Source organism: Vipera ursinii, assembly GCF_947247035.1.
Source record: "Vipera ursinii genome assembly, chromosome: 8".
NCBI classification, from domain to species: Eukaryota; Metazoa; Chordata; class Lepidosauria; order Squamata; family Viperidae; genus Vipera; species Vipera ursinii.
In genome coordinates, this window is record NC_139519.1 from 9,754,641 (window position 1) to 9,772,295 (window position 17,655).

General features: G+C 41.6%; 1 protein-coding gene across 4 annotated transcripts; it reads right to left on the reverse strand.

Moving 5' to 3' along the window:
* Positions 1-540: 540 nt before the first annotated feature.
* Positions 541-17,227, reverse strand: ENTPD4 (ectonucleoside triphosphate diphosphohydrolase 4). 4 transcript variants are annotated; one of them, XR_014493225.1, is made up of 15 exons: positions 17,142-17,227; positions 15,896-16,004; positions 14,825-14,946; positions 12,452-12,631; positions 11,832-12,037; positions 11,080-11,230; positions 10,878-10,981; positions 9,828-9,887; positions 9,002-9,156; positions 6,667-6,833; positions 5,183-5,507; positions 4,649-4,734; positions 3,353-3,514; positions 2,195-2,768; positions 541-1,250 (listed from the first exon to the last, which is right to left on the reverse strand). XR_014493225.1 is itself a non-coding variant. In XM_083368846.1 (14 exons), exons 3-14 carry the CDS (start codon positions 14,830-14,832, stop codon positions 2,540-2,542), a joined length of 1,809 nt encoding a protein of 602 aa, XP_083224972.1. In that variant the 5' UTR covers positions 14,833-14,946; positions 15,896-16,004; positions 17,142-17,227; the 3' UTR covers positions 599-2,539. The 4 variants fall into 4 exon arrangements, 3 of the variants coding, with proteins under 3 accessions (XP_083224972.1, XP_083224971.1, XP_083224973.1); XM_083368846.1 differs by having other exon boundaries at positions 599-2,768; positions 9,026-9,156; XM_083368845.1 differs by having other exon boundaries at positions 599-2,768.
* Between the last annotated feature and the right edge of the window lie 428 nt (positions 17,228-17,655).

Consider the following 17,655-nt stretch of genomic DNA (forward strand, 5'->3'; position numbering starts at 1 on the left):
CCAAACATCTAAGTGTTAAGTCCTTGAGGGAGGAGACCACCTGATCACAAGGCCTGGACATCTACCTAAAAACTGAAGCACAGCATTATGTCAACAATGTTGACTTTCACTACTGAAGATAGTGAATCTCTAGAGATGGTTTGGGATCCAAAAATAGCTACTTAGTTTCATCAGAGAGCAGTTCCATGCCTTCTTTTTTTTTGGCTTGGATATGTGCTAAATTATCCCCAAAGTTCACATTTGTGTAGGCTTTTAAAGGCTGGGTTGTGATAAGCTAAATAACTCTAAATAAGGGCTTAAAAGTTCATCTTGGAAAGGAACTCCAAATACCAGCTACCTCTAAGGCAGGGGTAGGCAACCTTAGCTCTTTTATGACTCGTGGACTTCAACTCCCAGAATTCCGGAGCCAGCACAGGAATTCTGGGAGTTGAAGTCCATGAGTCATAAAAGAGCCGAGGTTGCCTACCTTTGCTCTAAGGTAAGCAAAATGGGAGGCCCGCAAGAGGCAGCATTCTCTGGGCTGGAGTTATCAAAGGACAGGAGTTAATTAAACTTTAATTAAATTTTACTTCAAGAGTCTTCACTGACTTCCCGGAATGTATTTGCTACTGTCAAATTAAGTTAACGTATTTCCTTTCGGCAACGTAACTTTAGGATGAAAACGATGTAAGCTGCCGCGAAAACCACATCTCTACGCAATTGGCAGGCATCATTGTCTTTGTTAGAAGGAGCCCTAGTCAAGATGTTAGGCTCCAAATGCCAAACACACTAATGTTTTGCTATTTGAAACAGGCAGCTTCTTATGGGTAGGAGAACCTGCTCCCACACAATGCGCAACATCTGTTGTCAAATGCTTAAAATGTTCACAAAGGCGGCCTTGGGCATTTTTTCGAAGGCAAATGGGAATCAGGTTTTCTAAGAGCAAGGTGGAGAGCCTTCAGAACAAAATTAAAAGAAAGGAACAAGGAAGCTGAAGTTCTTTGTCTGCCAAAACTAAAAAAGTGGGGCAACAGCCTTGTGTCTCCTAGAGATCCATCAGCTACTGGGGCCACAGGATCTCTGTATTTTTATGGAATTTTGGCAAACTTATTTAAGTCTCTTTAATGTGTCTTTTTATTTTTCCCCATCTTCAATAGCTGGGATCAGGTACTGTCGAGCAACATTTCACAAACCAGATGTGGGTTTCTAGGATGATGAAGCTTGTGTTTCGTAAGACAATCACATCGATGCTGTTTTCAACTACGGACACACTTTTTCAAGTAAAAAAAAGGCTTTGTTATCCCAAAATAAGAAAGTAACAGCATATTTGTTATCATTCCACTGCTGCTCAGTTTTTCCCAGACCCACCCCTCTCCCAAATCTCTATTATCCACAAACATTTGAAATGACAGTCAGACCATAGAATGCCACATAGGTGCACACACACATACTTCCAAAGATAGACCAACTACTACACACACACACACACACACAGAGAGAGAGAGAGAGAGAGAGAGAGAGAGAGAGAGAGAGAGAGAGAGAGAGAGAGAGAGAGACTCCAGGGAGGTTGAATGTGCAATGTGATCCTCCAATTTCCACCACCACGCCCTGCTAGGCTTTCTTTAGCACACCATTTTGCAAGGATGGGAATTTTACATCTTCACAGATGGGACTGCCACCTTTTTTTTGAGACTGAGCTTTCATTATTCATGGTCCTGATAGAGCAGAGGTCCAACCGTGGCAACTTTAAGGCTTCTGGCTTCTGGACTTCAACGTCTGGCCAGCAAGGTCTTAAAAGTTACCAAGGTGGGACACCCATAACTTAAAAATGAGAGATCACATTAGAACTGAGCAAGAATTAGGAACTGGCAATGGACATTTCCCCCTCCAATTCTTTTTTTTCCTTCTGTGCCATGTTTTTAAGACTGTAGTGGCAAGGGCTGCCTTATTGTTGATATATCTACCCTCTATTTAAGCTATTTCTTTTCCGGGAGAAAGAAAAAAGAGTCAAAATGCTTTAAATAAATAATTGAAAGTAAAAAATGCTAAAAGTCTCTGTTGCTACTTCAAATCAGAGCAGGAGAGACTGAAGTGACCTTTCCTCTGTGCTCTGTGCGGCTCAAGAACATGGCAAAGAAAAGTGAACTGGTAGCCCACAAGAGTCGGTTAAGCAAGTCTGCATTCAGATCCCAAAAAACACGACCAGCAGACTTACAGCAAAAGGAGAGAACAATCCCATCCAGAGTTGTTTGAGACTTTCCCATTTAACAATCTGGCACAAAGTCTTCACCGCATTCTCCTGCCTACCCCCACCCCACCCCCCCGTCCCTAAGCCAAAGTGCATTTGCTTTCAAAGTGAGAGCTTTAAAATAATTTTGGCTGAGAGTCCCCCGGCCTTGTCAAGCCGAGTTTGACCTAGCTTTCCCCCCGCAGTCCTCCAGAGAGGGAAATTCCACCTCTTGGTTCCAAGACTGCAGCCAGGCATGTCTCTCCAAAGACGCGAGAGGGGAACCCTGAGAGGAGGGAGGGAGGGGTGTGTGTCTGAGATTCAGTCAGCAGCTTATAAGCCTCCCGGGATCTTCTGAGGTGGGAGACCTTCCTCAATCCAGAGGGGAGGAGAGGAGCCATTGTGCAGAATTCGCCGGTGGATCCTCCGCAGCCGCAGCAGGTAGAGCAGGATGGAGAGCAGCACAATGAAGAAGCAGGCAAAGAATAAGTAATGGTTGTAAACGAAGGCGAAGCTGCGCCAGTGGGGGTGATTAACCCGGAAATTCTCCTGCTGGATGTCTCTGTGAGGAGGAGGAGGAAAGGAGAGGATGCAAGAGATGACTCTACTCTATAACAACAACCCAACCACTTAGTATGCCTTGATGCATCCCTACAGGTTCCTCAAAAGTTTTGCTAACCTGAGCATAAGAGGTATTGTTAGAAAGCCACCCCCCCAAAAAAAAGATTTTTTTTCAAAAAAAGAATCTTTTGTTATCTGCTTCAGAGATCACTGCGATTCCCAAAGGCTCCTGGTGATGAACAACAAGCATAAACTATCCATAAAGGTGACCAATGTGACGACAATAACATGAAATAAGAGCATTCAACGAAAAAGCGGACCCTAGTTCAGGGCTGTCCAATCTTGGCAGCTCTAAGACTTTTGGGTTTCCCCAGCATGGCTGGCTGGGGAATTCTGGGAGTTGAAATCCACAAGTCTTAAAAGTCCACCAAGTCTTAAAGTTGGACACCTCTGCCCTGGTTATTTCCCAATGTTCTTTCTTAAAAGATGCAAAACTTTCTGGAGAGCATGATTAAAGCTTAGGGGCGGGTGACCAAAGCTGCCTTTGAATTTCACAGGTAACGGGGTAACGCCTTAAAGGTGTACCTTAAAGGTAAAAATCGGGTTCGATAGAGGATGGCCCCCAATGTCCACTGCACCTCTTTATCGTATACTTGAAGTGCTGTTTTCAAGTTGTTGTAGTTCAAGGGAAAACCGAAGCCCTTGTGAAATACCTCGTACATCCAGGCTGACTTAAAGCACTGATATCTGCACAGAACAAACATAAGCAACGCATCCAAATGGGGTTATTATTTAAACAGGGACAGAGCTAAATGGCACAATCCAAAAGAAGAATGAGCTAAATTCCATCAGTCTTAAGCACTTAATTGCACATTCAAGAGCCCGCTGTTGTTACCAGGATTTACGCACACACATGCTCTGGATTCAGTCCAAAATAATTAGATGCCTCCTTAGAAGGGCTAATTAAGCTCTGAGATGACAAAGAGAAAGCCCTCCTCTGGGGGAGGGGGGGCCTTGTAAATGAAAAGGAATGAAAAGGTGACAGGTGAAAGCTTAGAAGTCTTTCTCCTGCAACTTGCTGCAAACAAACGACAGCGGAGTTGGCTTTCAGGGAGGGGAACTTTTCAGCAGAGTTAGCACAGGCAGTTTTTCTGATTATTTCAGTAACCATAAAGCAGTTTATGATTTGTGATAATTAATAATAGCCAATTTAGTCAGTGGACAGACGGGATATGTGCATGTATTATCAAAACACCAATGATTTCCAGAAATGGAAGATAATCCGCTTCCCATTCATTCATCGCTTATTTTTTATAAAGAAAGCCACCTGGTGACCAAAAAGAGGCACAACCGTGCCAAAAGGAAAATAAATACATATATACAGTCTGCCATCCCTCCCTCCCCCCACCCTCTTTCTCATCTCTCTTAAGGTTCTTTCACTTTATGTTAGGATTATTTTGTCTAAAAACCATGCATAAAGCAGTTGCAAAAAAAAAGCAAGACATTGGGCTTTAGGAAAAAGATGTCTTGGTGTGTTTCTAGATTCTGTTGCAAATTATGCTGACACAAATTGTGCAATAGTGACTGGTTTTTAAATAAAGCAAAATCTTGGATGAAAATAATCAATCACATAATATTGAACTGTGTAAATCAAATTCACATAGTGTGGGAAGCCAGTCTTTGCCAATTCTGAAATACACCCCACCACTAAATATATAGCCTCTTTACATTCTTTTTATGAGTGCTCGACAGCTCAGAGATATTTGTTTTAATCAAAATATTGGCTTCCTTGAAACAATTACTTAAGGAATTTAATTTGGGGTCTCTCTCTGGCAAGGATTGTTTGACCACATTGAGGCCCAGAAGAATATGAATGCTTACTTCAGTCGATGGAGATCTGCATGGGATGCATACAGGCCACGATCAAATCTTTCCCGTAGAACAGACCACTTTGTGGCACAATATTCCTGAGGAAAAACATTACAGAAATAAATGTACACAGGTTATTTATATAAATGCACATACAGGATGTCCCAGATATTTATAGTGCAGTTGCTCAAAGTTGGATCAGTTACTATTCAGTTATTCTGTTTTCTATTTTATTATCATTATTATTTCCTATAGATAGATAGCTATCATCTTGAATATTTATTTCCTGATTTACTAACAAATTTTGGCTGCCCTGTTACTTCTGGTACACTATATATAATAAAGAACGTTTTAAAATCAATATTACCATACGAGAGATTTTAAAATTCTGACACTGCAGACATTCTGACATTGCAGAATGTGTTAGTTGGGGGGTTATATTGTGCGGCCTGCTTATATGTGAAAATTGGGTTCGATTTCCTTGTAGTGCTGAAGTTATTCTCCATTTCTCAGCCAAACCTTGAGGCGGAACGCGTGTGGCCTTACATTTGCAGCTTTGAGGAACTGAGCAGCGTTGTAATCTCCTCCCATCCTTAAGACGTCCTCAGTGCAGTAGTAGAACTCAGAGAAGCCGTAGAATTCACTGTTCTCGAAATGTATGGGTGGCTGATAAATGCCGCTCAGGGATGTTTGCGTCTCGTTGGTCTTGTTCATGAAAGGCTGAATGACATCGCGGCACAGGTGGAAATCTCCTGTCCCTCGAAGATACAGGATCTGTCCATCTTGTTGGACTTCGTCCTCGGCATCTAAGGGCAGGCAAGGGTCTAAGTAGGGAGTCTCAGAGGTCAGACCGATCCGTTTACCGAGAAGCCTGCAAGCAGAATTGATCGAAGGACAATCAGTGGAACAGCCAAAGGGAGCTACGTCTCAATTAGAAAGATGGAACCCGATTCTTCTGTCCTGACAAAAATATTCTTTCCTGGGGAGGGGGAGGGGAATAGGGGAGCATAACCATCTAAGGCCAAATCACTGCAGTCCAGTTATAGAGATAGGCACGAATGACCCGACCCACGTGTGCAGAATTCAAGCTAACTACTTTATTTGTTCTGCCTATAATACAGGAATCTCCGCAGAGTGGCAGACTTCTCTTGGGGGGGGGGGCAAGCAAGACTCCAGGGAATTTGAGGGGTGGGGGTAAGTCTTAAGTCCTTTTGCAGTTGTGCAGTGACTCAAGTTCTGTACTTGAGTCCTCTTCCCTGCCAGGTTGGGTTCTTCCCACCGTCAGTTACATTTGGGAAAGCAAGAAGCCATGGATTATTTCTTGTTTGAACAAGCCATGCTGATCTGACTCAAGTCATAACTCTAAGCCACAAGGAATGATGTGTAAAGGGGTTAGTAGCTACAGTCCTCCAAACCAAGCAACTGGCCTGAGGACAGGAGACCTACTATCAATTCCTACCTCCAGCTGTTATCCCCCCCACACACAACTGAACTATGGTCTTTCATATAAAAGGCTTCCCAGCCTCCAATTTAGCTCTTACGTTTTGGCATCCAGCAAAAGAGTTTTATATTTCCTGGTAATGTACTTAATTAGAATGAAGACAACCGTGCTACCTTTGATGCAGTTTTTTTTATTCTAGTTTACACCTTGCTGTTGCCATGTCATTGTCATTTGATGAATGTTTTAATTCTGAAAAGCCAAGGATCCAATTGGTAGAAACGTGGCAGAGAAACATCTTGAAAAAACGAAAACATCTGGACCTTTCCTGTAAATGCTGAATTGTTTTCGTCCACATGATCTGGGATTAGCCATTGCAGAAAACAATTTACATCAGTTGTGTAAACAGACTTTTTCCTTCTTCAGCCTGACGTGACAACCATTTGTAATAACTCACATAGGGTCACCATTAGCCCACCCTCGCTTATACTGCATTTTAAGGGTGGAAATATAATCTCCATTTTGTGGAGATTTTATGCTAAGCATTTCAGAAAAGTTGTAATTTGGAAGCAAATGTATTACGCTACAGCACCTGTTTCTCAATACTGTGCTGGTGAATATGTTGTCTGCATATCTCTGCTGAGCAGCGTTACCGCCAAAGCCCAGAAAAGTTGCCACGTAGACGCGATACACATGTTCATTCTGATGAACATCACAACCCAAGTTGAATTCCGCCAGTAGGTTCTTGGCCACCTCCTCCTGCCGGCCATCAAAGAAAGAGATTGAGACGCAGAATTCTGCTCTGTCGTTTTCATTCCCCAGGTTTTGATTAGTCAAGAACACTTCCAGCTCCGTGGGTTTCAAAACCTTTTGCACAAGATTATTCTTGGCCACAGCTGTTTTATAGTAACCAGCTGAGCAGTAACCCTTGGATGGGACAAGTTTGGCCATCGAGATGTTGTCGGGTACAACTTCCAACAGCTCCAACCATCATAGCTAATACAAAAGGATGTATCTGGAAAGACACTGCTTTGCTGGCCCTGCACAATGGAAACAACACCGATGCCCAAATATTTGTCAACTACAGGGATAGCTATGTATATGGCCATATAGACTACGCTAGTAAGTACTACATCTTTCCTTCCTCTGCGGTAATTTTTAATAATAATAATAATAATAATAATAATAATAATAATAATAATAATAATAATAATAATAAATTTATAAAAGTGGGTTTACTATTGCGTTTTCTAGGGTTGAGAGAGAGGGCCTGGCCCAAGATCACTCAGCTGGCTTCATACCTATAGCAGGGCTCCTAGTTTCCTGGTCATTGTATCAAAATCTCCCAGCTGGCTTAATGCCTAAAGCAGGACTAGAAATCAAACTCCCAGTTTCTAGCTTGAAACCTTAATCGCTACATCAAACTGGCTCTTTGTACCAAATATACCAATGCAAATAAAACAAAGTTACAGAACTATCTAACTTAAAAAAAATGAAAAGACTTTGAACATATGTTCTTAAGTCAGAAGTTGACTTAAATGTGCTCTTTGATTTGTGGCAAGAATGTGAAACTATTATTTAAATAAATGTCATAGCAATTGAAATATTCTTGGTGCACTTATCCTGGAACCAAGACAAGCTTTATTTTTAAACCCAAAGGCAGAAACTGAAAAAAGCTGAGGTTTCACAGATTCAAGCCACAGATTCTGACAATGTTCAAAATCCGTGGATTTCTCTTGCCTTCTGTCACGGATCAGGTATATTCTACATAGATGTAACTCTAAAGGTCCTATGTAGCTATAGTACTTAACAGGGATTTTGTCTCTAAACGCTGGTTGGATGATTTTGAATACGAAAACGATTGTTAAGAAATGAACCCACTGTTTATAATGTTTGACTGATCATGTTCAAAGCATGTGGAAATTTTGTCCTGGTACTCATCATTTGTTTGGTACTCAAAGCACAAGCTAGAATTTGTCGGCGTCGACTGCATTGTGGTTACTACATTATTCCTTATGTGAAAAAATTGTTTGGTACTCATCCTGCCTCCCGGAAACAATTAACGATCAGTACTGAGGTGCTACTGTAATAGGTTAGAAAACTCTGCTGTACTAAAAAGGACAATTCTGGATATTTTTTCCTCTTGCAAAACAGCAATATATATGTATATGTATATATGTATATATATGTGTGTATATGTATGTGTGTGAATATGTGTGTGTCTGTATGTGTGTATATGTGTGTGTGTGTGCGTGCGCACAAACGCACGCGTATGTACTGAACTTTTGACTATTTGACCAGGATTCATTCAATAAAGTACAACAGTTGGAATTTAAGCCAACACTAAACCATGTAATGGCTAAGCATGATGAGTGAATCCAACATTTCCTTTCCACCTCAAAAGGCTGATTTGGTTTGTCCTTGTAGGTTAGGATTTTCCTTGTACTGAATACTGCTCTACGTACATTCACTCATGTGTAGCATACAAATAACAGTTCCTATAAATATATTCCTGACAATATTTACATTTAGAATAATGATTTTAAAAAGGTATTCCACGACGTGTCAACCATTCGGAAACTGCCTCCAACAGTAACCCCAAGCTTTGTTAACAGTGCATAGTTTTCTGTTGACTACATACAGTATAAAAAACGATCACTTCAAGGGGCAAAATTCACCCGCGTAAGCTCTGCATCATAAACAAACACATTGCTAACACACTAGCTGATGAAATGGAAAAATGACGTTTATGGATTGCTTAGCTGATGGGGGCTCAGACGTTCAACGGCTTTCTCTTCAGGCGGGGTGAACTGCTCTCACACCATGGGTCACAGGACTCATACCGTGCAAAAGAAAACGAATCAATGGACATGGGTTAAAATGCAGGGAGAAAAAAAAGAAAGAAGGAAAGTTGTACAGATAATAACCTGCTGTGAAGAGGCAAAGCTTACAGTTTTAGGGACTTCATACGCTATTTGAGTTGAAACACCACCCATGTCAAGTATACCCACGGTCCTCTTTCGGACAACTTCTTCTTTGCTTTCGCTGTTGGGAACATGAACTTCCACTACTGCTTCGTCCTCTGGAAGGCAAGATGGGGAGAGGCGCCGCTGAAAACAGGGCAGGGCATCGTTTCCATCCTTGGGGTATTGTACAGGGAGCCATCAACCTACCGCCTCAATCGGGGCCCAAATTTCTGTGGCTAAGTGAGACATTTCTTGCCACAGTTATGTTAAATGAATCACCGCAGTTATTAAGTCTGTAACAATCCCGAATAGGCCATGGCCATGGTAGTGGGCTGCAGCCCGGGGTTTGGGAACCTCTGAGATAAATTACTGGTAAAGGTAAAGGTTCCCCCGCACATGCGAGCTGGTCATTTCCAAGTCTAGGGGCCAGTGCTCATCTCCGTTTCAAAGCCAAAGAGCCAGCACTTGTCCGAGGACGTCTCCGTGGTCATGTGGCCGGCATGACTAGACGCCAAAGGCGCACGGAACGCTGTTACCTTCCCACCGTAGTGGTCCCTATTTTTCTACTTGCATTTTTACGTGCTTTCGAACTGCTAGGATGGCAGAAGCTGGGAGAGTAAAAGGCGCTCACTCTGTTACGCGGCACTCGGGATTCGACCTGCCAAACTGCTGTCCTTCTGATCGACCAGCTCAGCGTCCTAACCCACTGAGCCACCGCATCCCTAAATTACTGGTAGTGTTATATATTTTAGCGATTTTTGGAATTAAGTGATATTAAGGCCCTTACCTTCATCCATATGTTCGAATTTTCCAAGGACAAAGTTGATGCCAATCCATGCATATACTCCTAGATAAAATGTAAAAGGTCCATTTCTAAATATTACAATATCACTGGGGTTTTTAAAAAAGTAACACCTTAACAGAAACAAAACAGTACCAAAACAGAGATGTATCAATATATCTCTATCTATCTATCTATCTATCTATCTATCTATCTATCTATCTATCTATCTATCTATCTATCTATCTATCTATCTATCATCTATCTATCTCTATCTATCTATCTATCTATCTATCTATCTATCTATCTATCTATCTATCTATCTATCTATCTATCTATCATCACTCTCTTACTTTCTTGAAAACCCCAATATATGTGCAAGTGAAAATGCTTCAGCATTCTGTAAAATTGAAGAAGGCAATGCTCCTTAGCTCATCCCTTATGTCTCACAACCTAATAAAATTGGTTTATTAGGACAAATATTTACAGGGACAAAGTTTTTGCATGTCGAACTGTATCGTAGAACGTTACCATAATCCTGCATGTTAGGTTCCAGCTCATGTGAAAATCTTTGCGCATAATAGTTACATATGTAGACCTTCCTTCACTGCAGATGTTTATTGTGTCTCCTTTTAATATCAGGACTTGCACAAAATTCATCCGATATGAAAACAGATAACAGCATCTGCTTTTCTTGCACACCTTGATGAAATATATGAGCAGGTTCAGGTTGGCGTAAAAGGCTGAATATAGGCTGTAACAGGCTGCACAGGATGTCTTAAAGAAGACATTCTGGTACCATATTCTTTGTTGGATCAGAAAGCTTTACTCTGGCTAGCTCAGTGATCACAAAACACATGCTTCTCCTCAATTATTTCCTGATCTTGCCAAAACAAAAAAGAGACAGTACTTCCAAATGCTGCTACCAGATAATCTCAATAATGAAGTCTCTTTTCCTCATTTTGTCTAGACAGTCCGTATCCCCCTTTTCCCTGGATATATATTCCATCAGTCTCCTGACTAAAGTTTACTTTTTTCCCCAGCCTGTATTCTTACCTTCTTGCTTTCCTGAAATCACTTCAGCGTGAGAATCCGAAAACAGAAAATCAAAATGCACTGGAATATCAGTAAGAAGATCTTCCAGGATTGCCTTTTGCTGGCTGGAAGATTTCAAATGGATTAAATATAAATTAGGATCTACTTCTACGGGCAAATCTTTCTATTAAATATTAATAGAAAATAAAGGTACTTAAGTTACCTCTCTGGCAAGATTCTCATCCCTGCGGTACACAGAATATACAGAGGGGTTTCTTTGTGCTTTGCACGGGGTATGTGTTCAGCAGCAAAGTTCAGTAGTGGAAAAATATAGTCACTAACTTTCTCAGGAGAGGTAGCAAATTCTGAAATGCCTTGACAGCAAGAAGAGATAAATACACTTAACTATACATCAACATGTGAAAGTAAACACACTTTTTAATAAGGAGAGTATTTTTCTCACTTAACACCTAAAATGAGAATTCAAAGGCAAAATATTGCAACTTCCAAAAAGTCATGCCTTTCTAAAATACATCAAGGACCTATTGATACAGGATGCTATCTTAAAATTACATTCTGTATAGCAGGGGTCTTCAAAGCTGGCCCTTTTATGACTTGTGGACTTCAACTCCCAGAATTCCTCAGCCAGGCATGTGTGCCTGGCTGAGGAATTCTGGGAGTTAAGTCCACAAGTCATAAAAGGGCCAGCTTTGAAGACCCCTGCTGTATAGCAATCTCAACTGCTTTAAGTAAGATACTGTGAAAAATTGTCCTGAATGAACCTTGGCCTTTTATGGTAGCAAACAAATATTAACAAATATTTAAGCATTAAGAAGAAATGAATGAAAACCAGGGGGACAAATGGGGGAAGACCCTGCTGCATTTCAAGAAACAAACAATGCCAATCTTTGGCATGAGAGACTTTCTTAATAGACAAATAAGCAGCTAAGGAATTGGTATGACTTCCCCTTGTACCTGGCTTAATTTTCATAACTACTGGTTTTCTGTTTTTGTCCCGCATTTGTTTGATGTCAAGTAAATCATGAGGATTGCCATTATGCCTTGGCCACCAATACACAAAGATCCGAGATCCACTACTACCACAATCCACCATAATGCCGTAATTCAGCTTTGGGTTGCTTGTGTCTGTGGCTTCGGTGTCTGTCACACGTGCAAGATACCTGGGAAAGAAAACAGAAGAATTGCTCAGGAGCAAATCTCGCTGAACCCAGAAAGGCTGCAAAGGAAACAAGGACAGGACAAAGCCCCAATGTCAATCACACTGAACTTGATAGTTGTGAAAACACATATGTGAGAGTAATTATCCTATTACATTTCACTTGTTTAATTTGGAGGTTCAATTCTTCGGTGGTATCTTTCACTGAGTGACACAAGGCCAGCCACCAATACTCAGCCCAGCCTACTTTGCAGGACTGTTATTGTAGAGATAAAGTGAGACCTAGATTTATGCCAATTTACATCTGCAGAGAAAAGGCAGGGTATTAACACAATGGGTAAGTTTAATGTAAGAGGATCTCTTTCATTCTGTTAGGTACAGCTCTAGATTTCTTTTTAATCCAATTGACAAAGATTACCTGTGCAGCTTTTTGTCTCGGGAGCTGTATTTTAAAACAGAGTAATACAATATGAAAAATGCAGCAGCAAGGAGGCCAGTAACAATAATTTGCCGTAAGGTGGTATTCAATATCCGTGGACACCCAACAGGGGAAATACTGAAGTGCCATGAAGCAGGAAAAAGGCAAGAGAAACTGATCCTGGAATGGAAAAAAACAACAAGAAGAAGACATCTGCATCTAAAATTCTGTGCAAGAACCCCACAGACACAATTGTTGGAAGCCAAATTTTGAAATATCTCACTCTTCATTCTAAAAATGAACACTTTTCAGAAAAAAAGTTAACCTGGCAATTGTTCAGTCCAAGGTTTAGAGAACTTTCTTTACAAGCACAGATATATTCTTATCTGACAGTATTTATAGCCTGGTCCTTCCATAACAATACAATGTACAAGCTGACATATTAAAACAATATATGAAAATCCAAGGGTCAAGCATTTATTTATGGCTGAATAAATGAACAAGCGCAAGCTAAATCTTTTTTTTAAATATATACATTTACTAAAATAAGAACACAATGCTCTTATAATTAACAATTATAAACAAGACTGTATGCAATATAAGGTAATAAGCAAGACTAACAATTTTAAACAAGCAAGAACTTTGGGAAGACTGCAGAATGAAATAGCCAGATTGGGAATTGTTGGGAGCGGCAAACAGATTAACGTGGAACGTTCAGAAACCTAATGTAGTTTTAAATATTAAAGTTCTTCCAGTGCGAACATCTGAGATACTGTTATTGGAATTGCATGTTTTCTAAAAGGGAACTATGGATTAAGAAGTGTCTTTTAAATATTGGCTAGGAGAACTAAAATGCCTAATTTGCGCTCTGTTTTATTATAATAAAATTTTACAAAATTAGCAAAACTAGCAAAAGTGACTTGGATGACCCAACATGCTAAATCATAACTCATGGCTTATAAATTAGAATACCTGGGTCTACACATTTGGCGAAAGACAAACAAGCCATACTCAGATCTATTTCCCCCCCTCACTTGGCACAAAAACAAATTATGGGTAAAACAAACTGATAGCCATACAAAGTTTCAACCTTCAAATCTGCAACATGTAGGCAACTGTACTAACTTATAAGACTGTTTAAGGATTACTGAATTAATTAGGAATAGAATATTTGAAAAATCCAATATTTAGTTTATCTAAACAAATGTCCCTGATTAATTATGCAGGGTTTTTTTTTTAAAAAAGACAAAAACTACTACTAAAATGAAGGATGTGAAATATCATTACAGGTTCCCCTGCACATGCGTGCTAGTCGTTTCCGACTCTAGGGGCCGGTGCTCATCTCCGTTTCAAAGCCGAAGAGCCAGCGCTTGTCTGAGGACGTCTCCGTGGTCATGACTAGACACTAAAGGCGCACGGAACGCTGTTACCTTCCCACCGTAGTGGTCCCTATTTTTCTACTTGCATTTTTTACGTGCTTTCGAACTGCTAGGTTGGCAGAAGCTGGGACGAGTAACAGGCGCTCACTCGGGATTCGACCTGCCAAACTGCCGACCATCTGATTGACAAGCTCAGCGTCCTAACCCACTGAGCCACCGCATCCCTAAATATCATTAGAGAGAGCCAATCCTATTTTAATCAGTTGATTAGCTCCTTCTTAGTTTTCCATAACAGAGTTAGCTAGGATCCCACCCCTTTCTTAATAGTATCGCCTTGGAACCAACCATTGCACAGCACCATCAGGGAGAGGCAGTGGGGGCATATTATATTGCTGCTCACAGGATTTTCAGGGGTCCAGGGAGGTTAGGGATGTCTACTTCTGTCTTGAGACCACCATCCAGGAGATCCCACTGTTCCAGGTCAATTGGGGTAGTTCAGAACTCAAGGAAAAAGCCACCAGCATTTTGAGACAGATGACCAAAACTGGTGCCTCTAAATTGGGACCCAATGAGAAGCCAAAAAGGAATGAAGCAATAATTATACAGATGAAGGTACAGTTGCTAAAATGACAGCTTTCTTGTTATGCTCATGCTGGATAGCTCCCCTACTGCCCTGCCCTGTTCACTCTTAGCCACTCTTGATAAAACACATTAGAGGAAAGGTATCCTCTAATACAAGTGCTTAGCATACATATTTCAAGTTAATTATTCTTTCTTTCTTAAAGCTATTTTTGTATTGCTCATCTGTCAGCCACACAAACCATCAGACAACTAAGAAACATTGGTATCTCACAAATTGCACACGTTTTTTGGGAAAAATCGGAAGAAACTTTAAATTTCTGGCTAATGAAACTTAAAAATTAAATACATTTTGACGGTTATTTGATTTTACCAAATTTTCTTGTTCTTACTAATCCAAGATTTGGATACTCACCTACCCATTTCTGGGACTATCTGATCAGGACAACTAGGCCACAGAAAAAGCTAGCTTTTTATGGTTAGCCCAGATTCATAAGGCACAAGATTCATCCTCACAACCAATGGAAGAAATAGGAACTGAAAAATAGTAATTAAAAGGTAGCATTTTCACTCCAGCTAAAACAGATGAAACACCACAAAGTCAAATTAATATGTTTCTTTTATTTTTTATTTTAATTCCATTTATATCCCGCCCTTCTCCGAAGACTCAGGGCGGCTTACAAGCTTTAGCAGTAGCTTTCATTCTATGTATATGCCTGCTTATTAGGGCTTTCACACACACCCCAAGCGGCATTATTACAAAGTCAGCTTAATTGCCCCCAACAATCTGGGTCCTCATTTTACCTACCTCGGAAGGATGGAAGGCTGAGTCAACCTTGAGCTTGGTGGGATGCGAAGCTGCACTAATTGCAGGCAGCTGGTGTTACTTAAGGAGGCATTAGCCCACTGCTCCACTAAGGCTCTATGGTCAACATATCTATATTCCACCTTTTCCTCCAGGAAGTTTAAGGTGGTATGCATAAAGTTATGCTTCTTTTATTCCCTCTGCCCCCAAGAAGTAAGACTGAGAAATAAAATCTAACTCAAGACATCTCACATCTATTCTCCAATTACTACTGTATATACTTTTAACATACAGCAGTCATGGTGTTTTTTCATTCTATCTGAAAAAGGAAATGGTGATCAGCTTCAACTGAATAGTACTCTGTAGAGATATGAAGCTTAATCTTTTTTTTCTATAAAATTTTGTCTTCCAAACACAGCCACACCGAGAATTAGAGAAACAAACAAAACCTTCCCTAACATTTATAAGCTCTAAAAATACAGCAGAATGATCAGGAAATCTTGTTCCTTGCATTATTTGGAAAATATGCCTTTTTTCATTGTTTTTTAACTGGCAAAGTTTTCATGAATTGAGATTTTCATTTATAAAAAGATTTTATAATTCCTGTAGTGAAACTTCAATTGGTTTTAGGATGTGCTTTCAAACCTACAATAGAACATTTGAAAAGTTATACCTGCTTACCTTTAAAACACAGTAACATTTGGACAGAAGACACCAACTGTATAATACAAGCTGCATTCCTTAATAGTTCCACGGAAGAAACACTGGAAGATGCCATATCATTTGGAAACTAGAGATTTCAGAACACAATTAATGTGATAAAATTAAAACATTTTCCCAGTACAAGCTGTACATAGTCCTGACTGCCACTGAAAAAAGGGACTTATGACCATTATTCACACTTATGACTGTAGCAGCATCCCCATGGTCAAATGATCAAAATTTGGATGCTTGGCAACTGACTCATATTTATGACAGTTGCAGTGTCCCAGGGATCATGTGATCACCTCTTGCGACCTTTTGACAAGCAAAGCCAGATTCACTTAACAACCGTGTTGCTAACTTAACTGCAGTGTTTAACTCAACAACGGTGGCAAGAAAAGTCATTAAATGGGGCAAAACTCCCTTAACAAATTTCTCACTTAGCAACATAAATTCTGGGCTCAATTGTGGTCGTACGTCGAGGACTACCTGTCTTTATGGCCTAAGATCAAGCACAATGAAAGAAGATAAAGGTAGGAAAGGAGGAACAAAAAAAGCTAAATTAAACCTTTCTCACTGACATCTGGCTTTCTGGGTAGAAGAACGCGCTTCTGTGCCTTTCCCCCAGTGCTTCTCAACTTTGGCCACTCTGAGATGGGTGGGTTTCCAAGCCAGCGTTCCCCAGCCAAGGGGGATTGTGGGAATTGAAGTCCGCCCATTTCCAAGTGGCCAACGTTGAAACCAACTAAATCAGGGGTCTTCAAACTCGGCCCTTTTATAACTCGTGGACTTCAACTCCCAGAATTCCTCAGCCAGCGTGCCTGGCTGAGGAATTCTGGGAGTTGAAGTCCACGAGTCATAAAAGGGCCAGGTTTGAGGACCCCTGAACTAAATCAACCCGGGGATGATGGGAACTGTAACCTACGCTCCTCTGGAAAACAGATCAACTTGGTGTCCGAAGGATGGGTCCAATCCCCGGCAACCACAAAGCCCATGGGGCTTGCCTGCGAAGGCTCCTCCTGATCTCTGGTCGGCAGAGGCGCGAGAGCGCTTCAGGGACAGGGCCCGTCTCCCAGGCAACGGCGGTGGCGAGAGCCGGGGCAACCGGCAGCTCTGTGACCCGACTGCCGCCTTCCGACCCCTCCTCTTCCTCTTTCACCAGAGCGCCCAGGCCGGCCCTGGAAGCCAAGCCGGAGAGCAACCGCCCCTCCGGCCCGCTCTTTACCTCCTTCGCCTCCTCTGCGGTCTCCCCGGGGCCGATCGCCGGTTGCCGGGGAAATCCCAACACCTCACCCATCCTCCACTTCCGGGTCCCAGCAGGGGCAGGCGCCGGAAGTGACGAAAGGACGAACCGCCAACGCGGCGAGGAAAGGAAAGGCGGGCGGGGAGCGCGCCGCGCGGTCCGTAGAGCTGCGAAAACGACAGAGAGAAGCTCCCACGCTGCCTATTTTTTTTTTTGACTCAGCGAAGTCCACGCGCGGAGTTGGGTCCGCACGAGACGCTGAGCTCCGTCCTAGCCGACTTGGCTGCCACGACTTGCAGTGGAGCCGGGGCTGTGACGTCAGCTGCCCCGGTCAAACGCTCTGGGGTCTTCAAACTCTGCCCTTTTATGACTCATGGACTTCAACTCCCAGAATTCCTCAGCCAGCATGCCTGGCTGAGAAATTCTGGGAGTTGAAGTCCATGAGTCATAAAAGGGCAGAGTTTGAAGACCCCTGGCGTAAGGCCTAAGAAGGGGA

Coding starts and splice junctions, on each gene's coding strand:
- ENTPD4 (XM_083368845.1), bottom strand. Junction 10,982..11,079: donor ATGAGAATCTTGCCAGAGAG/GTAACTTAAGTA, acceptor GAAATCTTCCAG/CCAGCAAAAGGCAATCCTGG. Junction 3,515..4,648: donor GCAGATCTCCATCGACTGAA/GTAAGCATTCAT, acceptor TGTTCTGTGCAG/ATATCAGTGCTTTAAGTCAG.